This window comes from Lissotriton vulgaris, unplaced genomic scaffold (genome assembly GCF_964263255.1).
Source record: "Lissotriton vulgaris unplaced genomic scaffold, aLisVul1.2 SCAFFOLD_2147, whole genome shotgun sequence".
In the NCBI taxonomy this organism is placed as follows: Eukaryota; Metazoa; Chordata; class Amphibia; order Caudata; family Salamandridae; genus Lissotriton; species Lissotriton vulgaris.
Genome location: NW_028240929.1, coordinates 130,648 through 153,286, shown reverse-complemented (window position 1 = coordinate 153,286; position 22,639 = coordinate 130,648). Strand labels below are relative to the sequence as shown.

The 22,639-nt window shown below is 46.7% G+C and overlaps 1 protein-coding gene across 1 annotated transcript in view; it reads left to right on the top strand.

The window, feature by feature from the left end:
* LOC147672480 (CREB-binding protein-like) overlaps positions 1-22,639 on the top strand; it is a 307,545-nt gene that overhangs the window by 257,444 nt on the left and 27,462 nt on the right. Inside the window, exon 6 of the mRNA XM_086948007.1 lies at positions 2,249-2,447. Within this exon, the coding sequence (XP_086804133.1) occupies positions 2,249-2,447 (199 nt within the window). The remainder of the gene's footprint in view (positions 1-2,248; positions 2,448-22,639) is intronic.

Here is a 22,639-nt window from a genome sequence, read left to right as displayed (position 1 = left end):
GTATGAACATTATCAAGGAGGCTAGAAGACCTACAACAAGGGCGTGCTATGCGGCAAAATGGAAGCGGGTTGTCATTTATTGTTCCAATAATGATATAAATCCGCTGGATGCATCAATGCAAAACATTATATGTTATTTGTTGCATCTACACAGATGCAATCTGGCATATAGTTCCATCAGGATACATTTAGCTGCGATGGCAGCTTATCTTCAAAACAGACAGCACCTTTCCCTTTTCTGAGTGCCAGCCATTAGAGCTTTTATGGAGGGACTCAAAAGAGTAATTCCTCCCAGACACCCGCCTTCACCTGTCTGGAATGTAAACATAGTTCCCACCAGACTAATGGGACCACCTTTTGAACCGCTTCACTCTTGTGAGATACAGTTTCTGACATGGAAGGTGGCCTTTCTAGTAGCGATCACATCGCTAAGAAGGGTTAGTGAGCTTCAAACCCTAACTGTTCAAGAGCCTTTCATACAAATTCATGCTAATAGGGTAGTGCTGCGTACCAACCCTAAATTTATGCCTAAGGTGATGTCACAGTTCCACATTAACCAAACGATAGAAGTGCCAGTATTCTTCCCAGATTCAGTGGCAGACCGAGCACTGCACACACTAGATGTTAAAAGAGCTCTCCTGTATTACATAGACAGGACAAAAGATTTCAGGAAAACTAAGCAACTGTTTGTTGCCTTCTCTCCACAGCACAAAGGCAACCCCATTTCCAAATCAGGTATAGCCAGATGGATTAAGTGCATACAGATCTGTTATCAAAAGGCTAAATGCACATTAACAGTTCCCCCAAGAGCGCATTCCACACGCAAGTTAGGGGCATCCATGGCTTTCCTAGGTAACATTCCTCTAGAGGATATATGTAGAGCAGCCACATGGACCACCATACATACATTTACCAAACACTACTGCGTGGATGTACACTCCAAACAGCAAGCTGCTGTAGGACAGGCTGTTCTCAGAACTCTTTTTCAGACTGCTGCAGCTGGCACGGGCAACCACCGCTAAGGAGGAAACTTCTATTTATTCTATGTACAGATATGAATTCAGCAGCCCACATGCCTCGAACGGAATATGCTACTTACCAGTATGCATCTGTTCTTGGCATGTAGGGCTGCTGACATTCATATCCTTTTGTGTGATCTGTGCTTTGTTCAAGAATTAATCACTGAGCTGAGGCCTTCAGTACCCTTTCTCACCCAGGGCCGCCTTGGGTTATGGCATTTGGATCATCTGCAGGCATGAAGATATTCTTAAAACACATTACCTCTTAACTGCCTGCCCAAAACCTCACATTGTATGCAACATGGATAATGCTTTGAATAAGAACCGCAACTCTCTTACATGCAGATTTGTTCCAAGGTAATCCTTTGCACCTATTAAATCCCTTAAATGCCCACCTTCAGAGGAGACTGAGATGCCTAGACAGTGTAAGACATGGCTAGCTAGATTTCTGCTTATAAGTGCCTATTCCCCCAGAGGGTAATAATGCTCTTTACTTCAGAATTTAGACTGCTTCTCTGGTTTTCAAAATGCAGATCACGGTGGTAACAAAGTGATGTTGGATTACCCGAGTTACTCCACATGCTTTCTGTCCGTAAATGGTTTATCAAAGAGCTGGGCTTAGTTTTGATCAGGAAGACAAGTGAGTCTTGAAATCTGCTCTCGTCTACTGTGGATTCTTTCCTTAATCTATTCCCATATTTTTATATTGGAATATGACCAGATGTAAGTATAATGAAATGTTTTCTTGGTGGTAGCAATTGATACATTTTCTTCTTAGGGTTTCACAAATGTCATCCTCCCTTTGTCTTATAGCAAAATAAGTATCCTTTCATTATGGTCAACCATTTCTTAAGATGAGGTGAATGTAATTATAAGGAAAATGGACAGGGGTACAATAGGAAACTATTTGATTTTCCTCAAATACTGTTTTTTCTTAATTTTCTTGAGTAAGCAGACATTTTTTGACATGAAGGTGAATTCTGAAGTACTGGTTTCCTGGATTTATTTCTGTCCCATGAGTGGTGTGTACAGTTGGTCTTTCCCATATGCAGTTTCAGTGTGGGTCGTTGAAGGATTGGAATGTAAAAATATTTCATTGCATCAAATACCCTGTTATGACCCTTCATAAATGCAAACACATCTGTTTTTTTATTTGCAACATATTTTTACTGTGCACATCGGTTTGCAATTTAATTTACAATGTTGTCTTATCATATTTAATTTTGCAGGATGAATACTATCACTTGTTAGCTGAGAAGATCTACAAAATACAGAAAGAGCTGGAAGAGAAAAGGCGATCTCGCTTACAGAAGCAAGGGATGTTGACTAACCAGCCTCCTTTACAGGCACCGGGAGCTTCACCACCGGTTATCCCGCAGGTTACTGCTGCCACCATTATGGGCCAGGCCCAGCCTGTGAGACCCTCCAGTGAGTACTGACTACATTAATGATTGTTCAAAGTGTCCCTGAGTAGACCATGTGGTGGATGAATGAATCCTAGTTTAAATGATATTAGCTAACACTGATGACCTGTTCAGCTATTTAAAACGTAGGTTGTTAATGAACTCTGCAAGACCTGGGTAGCAACAGAGAAACCACTAGTACAAACATAAGACTGCTGGCTCAAGATGTAGCCACCTCCAAGAATCCATTAAATAGAAATACTGCCATCCTGCCCAGTTTCATTTTGGTCCTAAACAGTGAATGTTTTTTTGCAGTGTTGTACTTCAATTACAGTTGTGACTGACTACTGTCAGTGACTCCAGTAAGTGATACTGTAGCCAGTTTCTATGTCGGTGAGGATGGAACTCTTGGATTATTATGGTGTGAAGTTTGTGCTTGTGAAAAGTGGTTTCTTAATTCCAACATCAGCTGTTCACCCATCATTAATAAGTGCTTTACTTTGTTCCTCACTTAAGATGTAGTTCATTATTTTGGATGCCAGTGCTCCCTGTTCCACATAGTAAAGTGTTTGTAAGTTGTTCTTTGTGTAAATGATTTTGGTGCCTGAGAGTATAATTCTTAGTGCCATTCAGCTCTGCATTATTGAATATTTGTCGGAGACCAAGGAATTGAAAAAAGAGAGAGTTAGGATTTATAAAATTTATAATTTTTTAAAGCCTTTCTGGAGAGATCGATGAGTTACTTTATAGTACCACGAATGATACCAGGAGGCAGTCTTCACAATTTGGGTGGGTATAGTGAATAGATGATACACCTCCCATTGGAACACTGAGGGACATGGCTGTCATACATACCACAAAATAATGTTGAGCCCTTGCTCAAAATCATCATTGAATGCAGGAAAAAGGACAGGTCAAAAACTGAGTATAGGATCTGTGGTACCGAGACCATGATGCCTGAGAAAATCTGATTTTTAAACTGCAGATCACGAATCAGTGATCCGATTGATTTCCTGCTGAAGAATCAGCTTGGATGTCCAGTAGATAATCTCTGGAGTGCAAGAAAAATGCACTGCAAAGCTTGTGGAAACATTGCTCAGTAGTGGAACATAGGATGGGTACATGTCAGACATTAGTAGTAACAGATGGATTACTTATAGTAACCACAGTTCAGTCACTATACTGCAACATTGCTAAAGGCAGTCCTTCTGTGACCGCAATTAAGGCAGTGTACAGTGTCTGAGATGCTCTGTTCCCATGGCCAAGTGACAGTGCTTGTCCCAATCTAAGCTACTCTGTGGGAAGATGTCCGTGGGAATACCCATAAGAGTGGGAATGATTCACATCAGATTAGTGGTTCTGGCAATTATGGATTTTGTCGAGAGACTTGTCTTTTGCATCTTTGTCAAGCTGCTGTGGTTCAGTACCTTGTATCCTTTCTGGCAAGAGCTGGATATGTTTTCCTTGGCGAGGGTAGCAGTCATACAAGCCCACCAGATGAGGTTCCTCTGGACAGTGTTTTTGTTGACATAAGAGCTGGACTTTGGTATTTGGACTTGCTCAAAGTGGACCTCTTTATTGGAATTTAGGTTAGGTTCATCATGCGGCGGGGAAGTATCCAATTTCTATTAATTTAATGCACTTTTGTTGAGAAATAGAGCCTTGACATGAATTTCCATGACATGTTTGTGCCCATAGTTGTGGTTTGTTAGCGTTTTTTTTTAAACCCATATTTAATTGTAATAACAGGTGTACAGGCAGGTTATATATTTCTATATGACTTTTTAAATGGCATTTTACATATCCAGTATATATTGACATATATATATATATTTTTGGTGCAAAACATTTATTGAGCATTGTCATGAGCACACAGCGTCACGCCAACAACCCGGAGGCTGGCCGCCATCAATGCATATATACAGGACGAGTAGCGATAAAAATATAACAGTGCGAATACAATCAGTATCATTAAAGTGACAAGTGCAGCGTCAACATAGCTAAATCAATGTGCCTTGCATTTTTTGGTATTTTTGATCAACAGTAACGTGTAGTATCTCGGAGAACTCTGGGGGGGGGCGCAGGCCAGGCGCTGGAGCAGTCACAACAGGCCGTGTGAGGGGGTAGTCTGCACAGCCGTGAGTCCACAAACGTAGTGACAGTAAGTCCCATCACCAGAGGTATTAGGCTGGGAGACGCCAGGGTAGTATCGTGGGAGCATGAGCAGTCCATAGACATTGTAAAAAGTGAGGGGGGGGAAGATAAGCGATACATCATTCCAGAGTACAGCAGGTCAGCTCGGAGCTGTCTTCTTAGGACCAAGAAACAATGCAGCAACCTGTCATCATCTCAACCTCAATCGCTGTCACCCTCCGGGGGGTCAGTTATCAAATAGCATTGCAACGGGGCCCAAATGTCAGTAGGCCTAGAAGTAGGTGGCAGCAGTTCAGAGTAAGTTTGCAATTGTTCTTGGCAGTACACCATGTCACTCATCCAATCCTTAAACTTGGGTGCCCTTCCCCTCCCCCACCTACAGGCCACCCTGCGTTTAGCCAGAAGCATAGCCAGAGCCACATATTTGCGGTGAGCCGCCTGGAGAGGCTCAACATACCCCAGTAGAGCCACTAATGGGGACGGGTCCACTGTCATGTGTATCATCTTGGACAGTGCCTGAAACACCTGGATCCAGTAGCGGCTCACCTCGGCACAACCCCATGCAAGGTGAAGGAAATCCGCCCCAGGAGCCCCACACCTGTTGCATGTGTCTGTAGGCCTCAACTGGAATCTGTGTAGGCGTGCCGGTGTGTGGTACAGTCTGTGTAGGAATTTATAGTGAATGATCCTATAATGGCTATTAGAGGATATGCGCTCGGTCTGTTGCAAACAGAATTCCCATTGTTTATCCGTTAAGGTCATGGCCAGATCCTGTTCCCTTTTGCCCCTGGCAGGTAGAGCAGTGTAAGTTATGTTGGCCCGGACAGATTTATAGAGCGTGGACACCAGTTTATTGGGATTATCGTGTAGTAGAAGGTGCTGTAGGGGAAGAAGCACGGGGGCTCGCGTGGGAAGTCAGGTGTAATGGCCTGCAGCCCGTGCCGGAGTCTGATATAGTAAAACAGGTCTAGAGGTGTCGGTTGTATGCCCTCATATAGTTGGTCCTTAGTACGAAAGGTGCCATTAAGGTACAGGTCTCCCCATGTAGTGACATGAAGTTTTTTTAAGCAGTTTTTGAAAGCCAGCATCCTGTAGGAGTGGGAGTTGTGGGTGGTAGGTCAGTGGCAACAGCGGAGCATAGAGGAAATGCAGGTCGAGCCTCAGAGTGATGCAGTTCCACGCCGTCACGGTACTAGAGACCGTGTTAGGTGTTTTATCTCGACCCTCAATCCGGGAGTAAAAAGTACCGTCAATGGGGGTCGGGTGGGCTAACCAGTGTTCAGCCGCCAGTTGAGGCATATATCTCTGCTGATGCACCCAGAAGTATGCATAGTGGGCCTGTGCAGTCCGATAATAGAGTTCGAAATCCGGAACCCCAAAGCCACCCTGCGAGTATGGTCTGACTAGGACTTCCCACTTGAGCCTGGGTGCCTTCCCACCTCACACCAGTCGGAGTAATTCCGAGCGCAGCAGGCGAAAAAAATAGGGCCCGGGATGAAACGGTATGTTCAGAAAGAGATACAAAAGCTGAGGGAGTATTACCATTTTAACTAGTGAGGCCCTCCCGGCCATGGAAAGGGGAAGTGTGATCCACCTGGAGATATTATCGCTTATCTTATCCATCACTGTGCCATAATTAGCACGCATCAACGCCTCTCTATCCTTTTCCACATGTATGCCCAGGTATTTAAAATCGCCTTCACACCAAGCAAGCGGGAACTCCAGCGGGAATCGACGTGTCGAGGCAGTAAGCGGGAAGATGCAAGACTTATTCCAGTTAATTTGGACTCCCGAAAGGGCACCGAACCGTATAAATTACCTGAGTATGGGATGTAGGTTGTCGCCTGGGTGGCGAACATAAAGTGTAATATCATCGGCATACATAGAGATAAGTATCTGTCTCTGGAAACAGCGCAGTTTGGCAGCCAGGGGTTCCTTGGCTATAGCGAAAAGGAGGGGGGAAAGGGGGCAGCCTTGCCTAGTCCCCCTGGAGACCGGGAACTCCGGAGACAGCTTTCCATTGATGAGGACCCTGGCCACTGGACGTGTGTATAGTAACCGAATCCAGGAGACAAATATGCGCGGAAAGCCCATTCGCTCAAGAACTTTGAACACATAGTCCCATTCGAGCGAGTCAAACGCCTTGGTGGCGTCTAAAAAAATGTCCGCCATTGGGAGGTCCTCGTGAACTGAGTCATAGACCGAGAAAAAGGTACGGAGATTGTGCGATGTCGCCCTACCAGGGACAAATCCGGCCTGGTCAGGAAGTACCAGATTAGGCAATAGGAGACTAATGCGCGCTGCGATCAATTTGGCAAGTATTTTCACGTCGCAATTCAACAAGGATAAAGGTCTATAGGAGTCGCAGCTAGTAGCGGATTTCCCCGGCTTGAGTAGGGGCGTGATAAGGGCAATTCTCATGGAGGCACGGAGGTGGCCCACCTCCAGCGCATCTTCATAGACCTCTCGCAGCACTGGCGCCATGAAGTCAATAAACGTTTTGTAAAATTCAATAGGGATGCCATCCAGCCTGGTGGCCTTACCCGATTTCATAGTCATGATGGCTTCTCTGACCTAGTCTAGTTCAAACGGGGCGCTCAAAAAGGCTCTCTGTGCGTCGCTCAGCCACCCTAAGGACACATCTGCCAGATAGTCGTCCAATGCCAGTTCGCCAGTTCTACTAGAGGAGTACAGCGCACCACAGTGTCGCACAAACTTGTTCAGGATTTGCGTGGTGTCCCTGAGGACTAGCCCTTCAGCAGTCTCCAGTTCCAGCACCACAGTCGGTGAGCGCATGAGCTTAACCGTTGTCGCCAAGGCCTTCCTAGGTCTCTCACCCTCCCCATACCGCCTGGCCACCCAGTACTTGTTCCTGAACTTCACCTCTCGAGCAGCCTCCTCAGAGTACTCCGACAGCTTCGCCCGTATTGCAGCGAGGGTAGCATTATCAGGGTGGCTCTGAGGCTTTCCTCTGCCCTTCGTAGGTCAGACTCCAAGAGTGCGTAATCTATTCAGTATACTCTTGAGTACCCCGAACCTTTCGCAATACAGAGACCTCGGAGCGTGGCCTTAAAGGCGTCCCATATGGTCTCAACGTCCTGGACAGAGTCTTTATTGCGTTTAAAGAAATCTAAACATTCCTCCCGGAGTTCCTCCTGGAATTCCGAGTCTAACAGCATAGAGGGCTGCATACGCCACGCCGTTACTGGGGGCCCCAGTTCGGAGCCGTTCAAAGTAATAAAGACGGGGGAGTGGTCGGAATAAGTCCTGGGGAGGTGTGACGCGTGAACCAGTGATGTATAAAGTTGTGGGGTCAGGAGTATATAGTCGAGTCGTGCCCATGACTTAGCCTGTGCCGTGAAATGTGTACCCTCCCCCCGTGGCCCGCAGTGTGAACGCCAGGCGTCAATAAGATTGTTACCGGCAATAGTCGCTCTAAGGACCTCTCGCCCGTTAGTATAATGGTGGGGGGCAGGGATGTGACCTATCCAGGGGGGGTGCAAGGTCGTATTGAAATCTCCTCCCCATATGAGGTGTTGTGGTCCTGTCTCCACTATCGCCGCCCACAAATCAGTAAAGTACTGTGGGTCGTCTATTTTCGGCCTATAACAACATGCAAGCGTCACTGCCATACGTCCCAGCCTACCCCACAGTAAGCAGTACCTCCCCTGAGGGTCAGCCCTGGAGCCAGCCAGATGGAAAGGCGTATTCCTATTAATCAGAATGGCCGTGCCCCGTGCATATGAGGAGTAATTAGCGAAGACTGTATGTGAAGCCCATCTACGTCCAAAGGCGCTCGATCTATGGGGCGCAATATGCGTTTCCTGTAGGAAAGCAATGTGAACTTTGTGGCGATCCAGGTAACTCAATACATGTCTCCTTTTCCTATGATCTCCCAACCCCTTCACATTCCAAGTAATCACATTTAAGCTTGTGTCTCCCATGTATGGTCTTGTACAAATGTATGCAGGATCAGTGCGTGTAGAGCGGCGTAATGACCTTCAGCGATGAACAGGCCACCGCCAAAGCGCACCCGCCCGGTGTCACCTAGAGGCAGCGTGAGTCTCAGTATTGAGGGAGTACCCTCTCCACCTGCGTCCTGGCCCAGCCACGGATAGTGCCCACCACTCACATCGGGGCCACCCATCTCCAGGCCAAATTCAAGTCGCCCCCCACAGAGGCGGAACAGCGAGTTCAAGATACTTAATGCACATGTTATAAACTGAACCCCAACATTTCCCCCAACTCGACCCCCCGCCCGCCTCCCCCCAAAAAGTCCCAACAAAAGGACAGGACCTGTAGAAAGGAAAACATTCTACAACCTACCTCGTCCTACAACCATCTATGTAGGACGAGACTATTCGGCTCCGCTAAAGGAAGCCATTTCCTGCCCGTTGCATTCTCGCCTCGGGAGGCCACCAGTCCCCCACCCCCCACCCACTGAAGCTTCCCCAACTCGCCAGTATCCCAGGCCCCCCCCCCACCCACATACCAAGCAAAACAAAAAAACAACCAACAAAGATGAACAAGAGTCAATGTCATTGGGGAACACCCAGTAGGGGCCATCCGAGGTGCACATTTTACCACCCCCAGTCCTCCCACTCCACGCAAGTCTACCCTCAGTGTCTCTATCCGGAGTAGAGAGGGAGTAAGGGGGTGGGGGCCTGGCATACATTACCATCTGCAGTCCAGCACCCGTCCATGGCACCCCAGGGGCAGCCGTAGCCACTGCATATGAGGATGGAACCCACTGTGCAGTGCATTAGTGAAGACGATCCGGTAGAGTGCGGGATCAACAAGAACACAAAGCCATCCGTTGACTATTCGGGACCAGAGGCATGCAGGTCCTCAGCATCCGCAGGTCGTCTACTTCGTTTAGGCAAAGATTTAATGTAGTCCTCAACCTGTTGAAGATTGAGAAAGAAGTGTTGCGTGCCTTGGTGGGTGACTCGTAGTTTGGCTGGGTATAAGAGAGCATAATCAATGTTCAGGTCCCGAAGTTTTCTCTTGACCCCAAGGAACTTTAGCCGTTGTTCTTGAACCACCGGGGTAAAATCTGGGTATATGGAGAAGGACACTCCATCATACGTGAGATTTTGGTTCGCCCGGGCTGCTCGTAGCGCCGCATCGCGGTCCCGGTAGTTGAGTAGGCGTGCAATTATGGGTCGTGGCGGGGCTCCAGGTTTGGGCTGGGGACCAAGGGAGCGATGAGCGCGTTCCACAATAAATTGGTTTGACAGAGCGTCCGCACCCACTGCTGCAGTAAGTAGCTTCTGAATGTACAACTCCATCTTCCCCGTGTTGGTTGATTCCGGAATGCCCGTGACGCGAATGTTATTCCGCCGACTCCTCGCCTCCAACTCCTCATTTTTGGCGGCAATCACCCTTAACACATTGTCCATTCTAGCAAGTCGGGAGTTATGCGCCGCCGTGGTATCATCGTTCTCAGATATCCGGCGCTCCACCTCTGTTATGCGCTCTTCGTGTACATCCATCTTCTGGACTATGCCGTCCATTCTAGAGGAAAGTCTATCCACTTTGTCAACCACCGTTGCAAAACCCTGGCGCATCTCCTGCAGCATGGTGGTTATGTCCGGGGTCGGGGGAGTCGACGGTGAGGCCTCCGTGACCGGGCTCCTGGGTTGTATAGCGTCCCCTGTGTGTCGTGTCACCTTTTTCTGGGACGCGGGCTCAAACTGCAGCCTGGGCTGGCGACTGTCCGGCTTCCCCATGTCGGCAATGGGAAATAAAGAGCTGCCGCGTCTCGGCGCTATGTCGCAACCCACTCCTCACCAGCTGAAGTGGGGAAAGCGACCCGGTGTAGTGCAGTGTTGCCCTTGCCTCAAACGTGTCACTAGGCCGAGGGGGAAGCGTGTCTTCAAGGCGACCCAAAGTGAGGAGGAGTGCAGCACGGGCGTGTGGGCATTCCGGTTCAAGGTGCCGTAGTACCAGCCAAAATATGGCGCCCCGAGGTTATATCTAAGAGCACCAAGTTGTAGGATCCATACGCCTACGTGGAGTTGTGGCCTAGATAGGCTGTATAGTCTGCGCACCACAAGGAGAGGATCAAGCTGCTGCAAGTCCGGGGCACACTGCAAGTATGTGTCGGCAGTTCAATATGGCGCTGGAAGCGCGCGCTTTTCGCAACAGCAGAGGTGCGATGAACGGGGCAAAGCAGCGGCGGCCCCGCGCCACCTCTGTGCCAGTGTTCGAAGCAGTACTCGCCTCGTGGTTGACCTCCGCCGGTGCCTGGACGGTGTGCCGATGCCGCTCCTGCCACCAGTATTGACTGCGCCGCTGGTCCAGTCCGGCCGGCCTGCTTGCCTCGTGGCGAGCCTCGGGCTCGCGTAGTCTCAGGAGCCGAGTGCAGGTACCAAAGCGGCAGGGCGCACGTCGGCCGTGGGGCTCCGCCGGCCGTAACTTCTGAGCCCAATGGGGCAGAGCCCTCAAACTTGCACCGATTGTGCAGTGGCACTCGCCGCCCCTCCGTGGGGAATTTCGGGCGGGTGGGAGCAGGGGAAAAGAGGATCAATGTCGGATTTTCATGCCAGGCTGCTGGAGCCTCGCAAAGGTGCGGCCATTCAGCTCGTGCGCCCTCTAGCGCCCCCCTATATTGACATATATTTCCATACAGATGTACCAATTGTGCAATCAGTGATGTCGTTTTCATCCTCAGGTTAAATATGTACCTAACCACCAGCTCTTATGATACCGTATACATGGCTATGTCTTATAATAAACTTTTACCCTTCCTGCTAATAAAACCCTTCCATTATCTCTCCCCTAATACATCCCACCCCCCCAAAAAAACAACAAAGAACTTCCCTTAGAACTTTGCCACTACTATCCAACCACCCCCCTCCAAGCTGATTGCTTTTGGGGGATACTGGAGAAGAGAACAAGAGGAGGGGGGAAGAGGACACGGGAAGGGGAGAGGAAAGGAAGAGGGAAAGAGGGGGTCCAACATGTATGTCCAAATCATAACACAACTGAGAATTAAGCACTGGCTGTATGGTCATTCAGTGTAGTCTGTGTGTTCTGGGTGTCCTCCGTCTCTTCACTCATTTCTGCCTTAAACTGTTCCAACAGCTGGGCCCAATCCAGGGAGCTAGTCTTCTTCCTTAATCCCCTATAGAGCTCACGCTGAAGCGCTTCTCCCGCCGCCACAACCCATTTAACAACCTCCTCCCGCCATCCTCCTTCATGTGGTGCCTTGCAGGATTTCCAGCGCAGTGTAATTAGCCTTTTAGCGAGTCCAGCAAAGGGGCACAGTAAAGTCTCCTTCTTAGGCAGAGGGAAAAGACCCAGCAGACCAGCCTCTATAGTTGTCCAAGGAGAACATCCCGTCAGTTGAGATAGACTCAGTCTGACCTCAGATCAAAACTTCCTCAGTGTAGGGCAAGTCCATAACATGTGAGTAAAGTCACTGAGTTGATGAGAACATCTGGGGCATTCAGCAGAAGCAGTGGGGTATATCTTCTGTATTGTCAGCATAGTGAGGTAGGCCCTATGTAATGTGAAAAGTTGTATTGTCTTTAGCCTAAAGTTATGGGACACCCTCCTAGGGTGCTCTAGGGTTAAGTTCCATTCTCTATCTTCCAGTGCCCTTGCCAGCACCCCTTCCCATTTCTGCCAAAGAGGGAATGGTTTATTCGGATGCTCCCTCAGTCCTCTGTACAGCCATGCCCAGTTATGTGAATGGCTCGCACTAGTTGAAATGTAGGGGGTTCCCCTCTGATCGATCAGCCAGTATCTCCGAATGTATTGTGTGATTGCCGCATGTATGAGAGCTAGTGTCTGGTACTGCATTAGTACGTACAAACTCCTCGTGGGCATCAAGTTACCATTTAAAAAGAAGTCTTCAATTGTCTCCATTCCTGCCTGTGTCCAGCTCCACAACCAAGCATTTGACAATATTCCACACCGGGTAGGTAGGCCACTGAGAGAAATATTGGGGGTATATGGGTTAGGCATGTGTGCATATTTCAGCGCCTGTTTCCAATACCGCAATGCAATATGCAGTAGAAAGGGGGGATTACGCATTCCAACTGCTCCAGGGCACAGCAGTGCCTGTAGTGTTCCATGCTGTAATTGTTCAGGAGAGTAGTTGATTTCAAATAAATTGTGGCCAGCTAACCAATATGCCATCTATTGTAATTGCCGATCAATGCAATATGCCTTAAAATCAGGAGCCCCATAGCGCCCTCAGTGCTCTGAAGTTACATCTTGGCCAAGGCTAAACTATGCCTCTCCTTCCCCCATAATAAGGATGATAACAGGGTATCCAATGTTTTAAAGATCTAAGTCGGGAGGACAACAGGAAAATTCACAAAATTGAGTCTGGGTAGCATAACCATCTTAGACACGGCCAATCGGCCTGATATTGTTAACAGCAAAGTAGTCCAGAATGACACCTGTGATCGAAGAGAATTAGTAGCTCTGACTACATTTCCATCTATAGTGTCTGCACTGGTCCTGTAGATGCGTCCCCCCGGGTACTTAAAAGTTATGGGTTCTACTTTGAATTGTAAGTGGCTAAACTGTAAGTAGGGTCTGTTGTAATTGTCACAAAATGAATACACCACAGACTTTAATGCAATAAGGCAAAGACCAGAGACGTTCCCAGACTGCGAAAACATGACTGCTATGGGTTGCATGTCTTTGTTCAGATCCTTAAAATACAACAACATATCATCAGCGTAAAGTGATACAGAGTGGATTGTCGCACCTGTTGAGATGCCAATGGTGGCCATGACACAACGTAAATATTGCGCTAGGGGTTCTAGCGCTAGTACAAACAATAAGGGGGACAAGGGGCATCCTTGACGAGTTCCACAATAAATATGGTATGCAGGAGAGATATTTGCACCTGTCTTGGCACTGGCTATCTGGTTGGTATAAAGCAATTTAACCAATTGCAATATTCTGGGGGTAACCCAAACTTAGTCAACAGTCAAGTATATATGATCGACTCAGAGTGTCAAACGCTTGACGTACATCTAGTGACAAGCATCCCGCTAGTGGTACTGTCTCAGCCACTGCATGTATCAGTTGTAAAGGGAAGGGGTCCCTGACAAAAACACAGATTGTCACATACACTTAGAACATCTGATGAATTCAAAATACAAAGTTAATAAATGCAAAAAAGTATTTATTCAGATTTGCATGAGTACCTTTTACTGGTTGAGATTCATATTATACTCCATTAAATACATTTCAAATGGATATTAGATACACGTGCCCACATACACAACGGGGAGGGGGGGAAAAAGTGAAGGATGTGTGAAGGGTAGGGTCAAAGGGTATTACAATTCATTCTGTGACAAGTTTTAATCACAATTTCGGAAAGCAAGTAAACGTGGTCCCTATAACCAAAGGGCCACAGTATAAGGCTCTAATAAAGAGTCCAAAACTTTAACACCGAACCAAACTCCGCTTCAGCCGATAGGGTCTTGTTGGGGTAGGAGATTGGTCGTAGTTATATTGTCTTGTCGACGTTTCGACCCGAACTGTGTGTAGGGAAATTGTCCTTACGAGGCGGGTCTTCTTCAGGACAGAAGGGTTGTGGGTGGGCCGCCTCCTGGGGGGTAGTTACAAAGAAGACTATTAGTACACACCCGTCCTGTTAATTATTACAAGGAGGGCGGGAAATTGGGGGGCAGAAATACATTTAAAAACCGTGCTGTCAAGGGTCTTAATCACAAACATCATTAGTTTTTAGGAATTTATTTTGAGGAAGAGAGAGTTATGAAATACAGAAGACTAAATTTGGCAGTATTCTGGGGAAAGGGAAATCAAAAATTAGGTCAATTCGGCTCACCCTCCTGTGGGGATTGGTTCTATGGTGATTATCCATTCAAACCCACACAGAAAAAACATATTTTCATAAAACTCGTACCTAGAGGTAATGAGGTCCCTCAAAACTTCTGATAAGTTGACCAAGGTTCGTCTTGATGGTTCATCCCGACACCTTAAATTTCATAGAAAGGCATTATTATCAGACCCTAAGATACGTAAAATGATCTGAATTCCAGATGGGTGGAGTTACATGACTAGGCTTACCACTATGCTGTAAATACCACTGTTCACTATTTGAAACTATTCCGTGGGTTGGTTAGAAAACGACCGAGTAATTGGGCGCTGGGGATCAAAAAAGAAAAAAGTTTTAAACAAAAGAGTCCCATTATTTAGAGGTTAAGGACGTACCAAAAGAAAGGGAGCTTACCCCTAGTATGCAGTCATCCTGCAGACCGAATGACTGCATACTAGGGGTAAGCTCCCTTTCTTTTGGTACGTCCTTAACCTCTAAATAATGGGACTCTTTTGTTTAAAACTTTTTTCTTTTTTGATCCCCAGCGCCCAATTACTTGGTCGTTTTCTAACCAACCCACGGAATAGTTTCAAATAGTGAACAGTGGTATTTACAGCATAGTGGTAAGCCTAGTCATGTAACTCCACCCATCTGGAATTCAGATCATTTTACGTATCTTAGGGTCTGATAATAATGCCTTTCTATGAATTTTAAGGTGTCGGGATGAACCATCAAGACGACCCTTGGTCAACTTATCAGAAGTTTTGAGGGACCTCATTACCTCTAGGTACGAGTTTTATGAAAATATGTTTTTTCTGTGTGGGTTTGAATGGATAATCACCATAGAACCAATCCCCACAGGAGGGTGAGCCGAATTGACCTAATTTTTGATTTCCCTTTCCCCAGAATACTGCCAAATTTAGTCTTCTGTATTTCATAACTCTCTCTTCCTCAAAATAAATTCCTAAAAACTAATGATGTTTGTGATTAAGACCCTTGACAGCACGGTTTTTAAATGTATTTCTGCCCCCCAATTTCCCGCCCTCCTTGTAATAATTAACAGGACGGGTGTGTACTAATAGTCTTCTTTGTAACTACCCCCCAGGAGGCGGCCCACCCACAACCCTTCTGTCCTGAAGAAGACCCGCCTCGTAAGGACAATTTCCCTACACACAGTTCGGGTCGAAACGTCGACAAGACAATATAACTACGACCAATCTCCTACCCCAACAAGACCCTATCGGCTGAAGCGGAGTTTGGTTCGGTGTTAAAGTTTTGGACTCTTTATTAGAGCCTTATACTGTGGCCCTTTGGTTATAGGGACCACGTTTACTTGCTTTCCGAAATTGTGATTAAAACTTGTCACAGAATGAATTGTAATACCCTTTGACCCTACCCTTCACACATCCTTCACTTTTTCCCCCCCTCCCCGTTGTGTATGTGGGCACGTGTATCTAATATCCATTTGAAATGTATTTAATGGAGTATAATATGAATCTCAACCAGTAAAAGGTACTCATGCAAATCTGAATAAATACTTTTTTGCATTTATTAACTTTGTATTTTGAATTCATCAGATGTTCTAAGTGTATGTGACAATCTGTGTTTTTGTCAGGGACCCCTTCCCTTTACAACGATATCTACCCAGGTCCCTTAGACTTTATTGGGTTTGACCCTGTTCTTCGTAATCACTGCATGTATCAGGGCATGTAAACGGCAAATATTTAGTGAGGTGCTGCGTTTGGGTATGAATCTACATTGGTCAGAGTGTATTAATTTAGGAAGTAAGAGGAGTAGTCTTGACGCTAACTTTTTACTAAGTATTTTTTATTCGGTATTAAGTATTGATAAAGGTCTATAAGAAGTGAGATCAGTTGGGGCCTTATCAGGTTTCAATAAAGATTTGACTATTGCCTCTCTAGTGATAGGAGGTAGTGCACCTTCTGCAAGTGAGGTGGTGTAAAAGCTGCAATAGTTTGGGATTCAATGACGCTGCAAAAGTTTAATAAAATTTAATAGGTAGGCCATCTGAGCCTGGAGTTTTTTTCTGGGCCAACGCCTTTATTGCAGTGCAGATCTCTACCAAGGTCCTTAGCGTTCGAATCCTTCATAGAGGGCAGTCCAATCTCCCCGAGGAAGTGCGTAATCGCTTCTGTCCCTTCTAGGCGGATAGTCGTATAAAGATTTGTATAATGGTCCTTAAAAGTCCTATTTATTTCAGCTTGGAAAGTAACCAACGTGTGCTGGGTATATTATATTGCTAGAATGGGAGTGGAAGTGACTTGAGGTTTGATCAGCCATGCTAGTTGTGTGCTAGCCCTATCCGCTTCAGCGTGTGTTCGTAATGTATAAGCATTTAAGTAGATCGTTTGTAACCACTCCAATAATTCAGCATATTTTATCCTAGCTTCTTGCATCCTTTCAGCTTTCGTCGCATTTGGTTGACCTGCCACCTCAAGCTCAAGTGCTTGCAGAGTGCTCTCCTTTATTTCTCTAACAGCCTCTCTTCTACCTCCCACTAGGGACCCCATGAAAACTCCCCATATTGTCACTCGTGGAGAAGTGTGGCTCAATGGTTAGAGCGGCAGACCCTGATGCAGAGGTCTGGCCTGGGACCAGGGTTCAATTCCTGCCTCGGCTGGTCTTGGCGGATCTTGGGCTCATAATTCCTCTGTCCTGATTTCTCGCCTCGGTGCCTATTCTAATCATGGGTCCCACGCTGCAACTCTGGGCAATAGCTTGCTTAGTCTCCACAACGGCCCCCAACAACTCTGGGGAAGCAGAGTTGCACCCTGGGGAGGCCCAGGAGTGGACATTTCACGGGGAAAAACCAGGAAGGGTTTCCTAGCGGTATGAGTACAGCGCCAGGACACTTAGGAGTATCAGTGCGCTTTACAAGTACAGCTACATTTACATTTACATTTACTTTAAAAGCCTCCCACTCTAGGGACCCTGTTGTGGCTGTGCCTTCATTTTCTTCAAAATATATGGTAACGGTCGTGGCTAATGTGGTGCAGAACACTTGATCATTTAAGTGCAATGGCTGCAGCTGCCTCGTGGGGATAGACATTGGCAGTCTGCCCCAGTTTAATGGCAGTTCTATGGAATTGTGGTCAAATATAGTTTTGCCGAAATAGGTACTTTGTTGAATGGTCGAGAATACATCTGGTGTACTGAGAAAATGATCTAATCTGGTTTGCAAGTTATGTGGGTGGGAATAGAAGGAATATTCCTGCATATTCACTTGCTGTGATCACCAAACATCTAAAAGATTCCACCATTGTGCCCATCGAGTCAGGGTTATGCAAAAAAGGGAGGGGTTTGGTCCATAAAGGGGAAGGAGGGGAGTCGGACCACAGAATCAGTGAATAGGAAAGTTTACCCACACCTCCATTCATTTAAGATCGGATTTCCGATCAAGACAAAAGATGGACAAAATTAATTACGTCTATCTTGGCAATGATTTTTGCCTCTTTATTTTGATTTATTTTCGTTGAAAAAAAGGATCGATATTTGTTTGGCCACACTAGGAACACATCATCAACCAAACAAAATATCACATTAATACAAACCAAAATGACACAAAACTCAATTATTTCATATTATACATAAATCTCCACATAGATTAACAATACATTTAGACACATGAAGAAATTCAATACATCAATACATTCCAAATTATTAAACATGTCAAAAAATCTGTTTATGTGCATATATACCCAATCTCATTGCATTGCAAATTAAATCAAACAACTCGAGAAAAATTCCTAACACCCAAAGAGCAACTAATCCTGATACTTTAGGTGTCCAACATCTAGTCAAGGCTTGAATCTCACATAGCCGACGCGTTTCGAGTTCTGGCTTTGCAAGTTACCAAACTCATCAGGGCTGCTTTAGTCTTGTCTTTGACAACTGTTTTTGACAAAAGAAAAACAATTCAGGTCGTTTTAAAATAGCTTCTCAGGTGCCCCCTAGCAACTGACTTCGTCATTAATTCGATATATAGCCACATACCTGTATTTTGCCAGAGTAAAGTTCTGGCTTTTGATTATTCTTCTATGCAGTGGATACCAGTCTGCAACAAAGTATCGAACCCTTATTAAATCCATATGACGCCAGACTTAGTCAATAAGAACCATTAACGCAAAGGAAAGAAAAGTACCTCACGCAAACGGCATTCTAATAACTCCAAATGGAAATGAGTTATGGTCCTCTCAATTCTTTGTTTCTGAAACAATTAAAACGATTTTGCTCGTCTGGTCAATTGCTAAACGTGCAAAATGTGTTATGGATAAACACAACATTTACTCACTCAGTAATTGATGCACGCTTACAAACTGCAACCGATTTATAGTGTTTCAAAGACGGTCGTGGTGGAAAGCTGGAAAGACACACTGGCTGAAATGAGTCCTGCATTCCCAAAACTCCAGTCATGAATTCACATATTTAAGGTTACTTATGATCACTCACCGAATTCCGCATAAGGCGCCTGGCATTCAATGGAGCTCGTTTCACGCTTGGTTGTTCGAAAACAAGCCGCCTCCTAAGGTTCAGTTGTATAATTCCAGGTCAGCGAATCACGTGATCGCTCGTTCCACCATTGGTGAGGAGGAACAGGTCAACATCGTCCGTGGTGCATTGTGGACGATGTATTTTTGAACGAGGAATATTTCAAAGGAAGCATTTGCAACCTGCAGTTTGCAGATATTGTCCCTCATGGTGAAATTCGAAACAATTTGCTCATAGTGTGTTGAGCAGAGATTAGATTCTATTTAACTCGCTCATGCAGTTCAGCCATTTGTTGATACTGTCGAATTTCATGATTAAGTAGGCTTCTTTGCGCAATAACGCACTCTCGACATGAAGGGACCAATGTTAAGGGTCTATCCCAGCCAAAACTGTCCATTCGAAATCATTTTCAGAATGGTTGGCAGACTTAAAATGCTCAACCATTGGAGCAGTTAATACCTTAGGCCTTATGCGAGATCTGTGTTGTGTGATTCTCATATTGATTTGTTGGCATGTTTTGCCAATATATACCTTGTTACATCGGCAAACCACTGTGTAGATTACATTTTTAGTTTTACAGTTTGTGAAACTGTCATGTCTCCTTTGATATCGTTGTGTTCAAATACATTTCCCTCCAATGTCGACGTGCAGGCCACGCAGCAACCACATTTGTGGTGCCCACATATTGGTTTCAAATTCCAATGCGTTATTAAATCGCTCTTCGGTTTAGGAACATAGCTGTCAGCTCTCACTAGCTGTTGTCCTATGCTGAGATTTTTCTTCATTGCGAAGATGGGTTTGGACATTGGATATTCCAGATTCTCCAGCAGATGCCAGTTTTTTAAGATGATTTGCCTAAACTTGTTTGTGTGCGGACCGTAGGTTGTCACACAAACCAGTTTATTCAACTCAGCCTTATCTTTTGGAGTGGAAGTGACTTGAGGTTTGATCAGCCATGCTAGTTGTGTGCTAGCCCTATCCGCTTCAGCGTGTGTTCGTAATGTTTAAGCATTTAAGTCGATCGTTTGTAACCACTCCAGTAACCACTCCAATAATTCATCATATTTTATCCTAGCTTCTTGCAGCCTTTCAGCTTCCGTCGCATTTGACTGACCTGCCACCTCAAGTGCTTGCAGAGTGCTCTCCGTTATTTCTCTAATAGCCTCTCTTCTACTTCCCTAGGGACCCCATGAAAACTCCCCATATTGTCACTTTAAAAGCCTCCCACTCTAGGGACCTTGTTGTGGCTGTGCCTTCATTTTCTTCGAAATATATGGTAACGGTCGTAGCTATTGTGGTGCAGAACACTTGATCATTTAAGTTCAATGGCTGCAGCTGCCACGTGGGGATAGACATTGGGAGTCTGCCCCAGTTTAATGGCAGTTCTATGGAATTGTGGTCAAATATGGTTTTGCCGAAATTGGTACTTTGTTGAATGGTCGAGAATACATCTGGTGCTTAATACCACTTGTTTACCTTCTAGGGCTCCACGTATTAACACATATCTGCCTTGCTCATCTATCTTACTCTCACTGAGGGAAATAGGACACCCATACCCAAATTGCGGCCCCTCTAAAGAAGGCAGAATACGCAGCTAAAAGATATTTGCCCCACCAGCGTTTCTGCAATTTGTGAGTCTATGTTGGTATTAAATGCGTGGCTTGGAGAAATACTATTTGGGCCTTACGGAGGTGGAGTTGTGCAGCTAATCTGATACACTACTAGGAGGTTGCGGGCTACATCACGTGACTCCGCCCAGGCGTCGTCCGCGGACGTGACGTAAGCGAGGTCACGTAAGACCCACCCCGGTGTGCCTGCGTTAGTTTTTAGGTCGAGGAAATATCCGGTCTGCCGAAGGCAGACCGGAAGTCCGAGATGTTATGTTTCTTAGTGTTGGACTATTGTCCCGCCTCTGTTTTTTCCTCTCTCCCATTGGCTGGCTTCCTAAACGGAGGCCAGCCATTGGAGGAGAGAGCTGTCCCTCCGATTAGGCTCCATCTTTTTCGGATTTGGGGGCGTAAGTTTTGCTGTTCTTTAGACAGTGACATTCCCCGTCACTCAGGACAGCAAAACCACGCCCCCGAATCCGAAATTTTTCAGAGTTGCCGTCTGCCATTTTGCTGCTCGAGCAGCGTCTACCGAGGACATGAGGTAAGCCTCTGCCCCCCTGTTTGTGCTGTTCTTAGTCTGTTTGTGCCGTTGTTTCTAGTTTCCAAATCTCGCTTTTACTAGCCGTGCAGTATTTTGCTGCATCCGTCGTTGCATCCAGATATTTAATACAAGTAGCATGATGTTCGAGGCATGTGGGCTGCTAAATTCATATCTTAGCATTAGATCGCCACCTAGTGTTGGGTCCGGATGATCGCACATTGTTGTCCTGGAAGAGTCTTCGAAGTATCCTGAGATGGGTGGCTCCTCCCCTGGACTACAGTGCGCATGGGCATCGGCTCCATCCCCAGATTGTTTTTTTCCGCCATTGGGTTCGGATGCGGTCTCGACGTCTCTCCGTCGGAACCGAATAAACATCTAATTTAACGGCCAAAAGGCTTTGGGTTCTTTACGTCGGTATTGTTTGCGTACGGTCTCGAGTTCTTCCGTCTCTCGGAGCCGGAATCAGCGGAGTTTTTACTACTCTTCGGACATCGAGGCCTTCTCATCGCGACTCGACACTAAGTTCCCAACATGGAGCGGAGCCCGTTTAAGCTCTGTCCGCTCTGTGGGTCCAAATACCCACATATAGACGTGCACCTGGTCTGTAATAAATGCCTTTCGCCAGACCATGACGAAGGAAGTTGCAGGGCCTGTGCGAGTTTCAGGTCGAAGAAAACTCTCACGATTCGGCGCGCGGTGCGCCTTGTGGCCAAACAGGCGGCCCCGGATCCAGAGAACATCTTCGACGACCAAGAAGAGGAGGACCAGAGCCATCATCTTCAAATCTCCCCGCCTGAGACGGAGGTCGAGGCTGATCCGGAATATGACGACGACGGAGTCGTGGGTCAAGGCCTTGAATACGTCGACGAGGTAGGGGACGACGATATGGTTTATGGGGCCGCGGAAGATAGCTCAGGGGACGAGCTATGCCTCGAAGTTGGCGGACATCTGGAGAGGGTCGCGGGATCGCCTGTCGGCCTTACCCAAGACCCTGTAGCGCAAGCCACGGCCCCGCCTGCTGGCCCGGCCACGGACATACTTGCTGCGCCGAGGGTTTCGAAACCGAAACTGAAAGCAACGGTCTCGACTGCACCTAAAATGGCCGACCCGAAACCGAAACCGAAAGTAAAGGACTCAATCGTCCCTAAGATGGCGGTCGCAACGGCAAAAACAAATAAACCGGCGGCCTCATCGACTCCGTCGACCTCCGGTCCGCAGAAGCCGAAGAAACACGGCGATTCCACAGGGTCAAAATCGGCGCCGGAGGAGAGATCCTCTAAGAAGGGTGGCACGCACAAGACAAGCGCGCCGGCGCAGGCAAAGCCAACCAAGGTAACAGACACAGCCCCGGCTCCAACGGGGACATCTGCGCATCGCTCCAAGGACTAGGGGTCGGCGCCGTCCATCCCTCCAAAAGACCAACGGAGCGTCGCATCCGAAGGCAAGGCCACCTCGTCGGTGCCAAAGACATCGGTCACCGACGCATCTCTCGTGGCTGCTTCACTGCCAAGAATTAGGGAGAAGGCTTTCTCTTCGTCGACGCCAACGCCATCGACGCAGAAGGCGGCAGACGTCCCGGTCAAGCCCGCAAG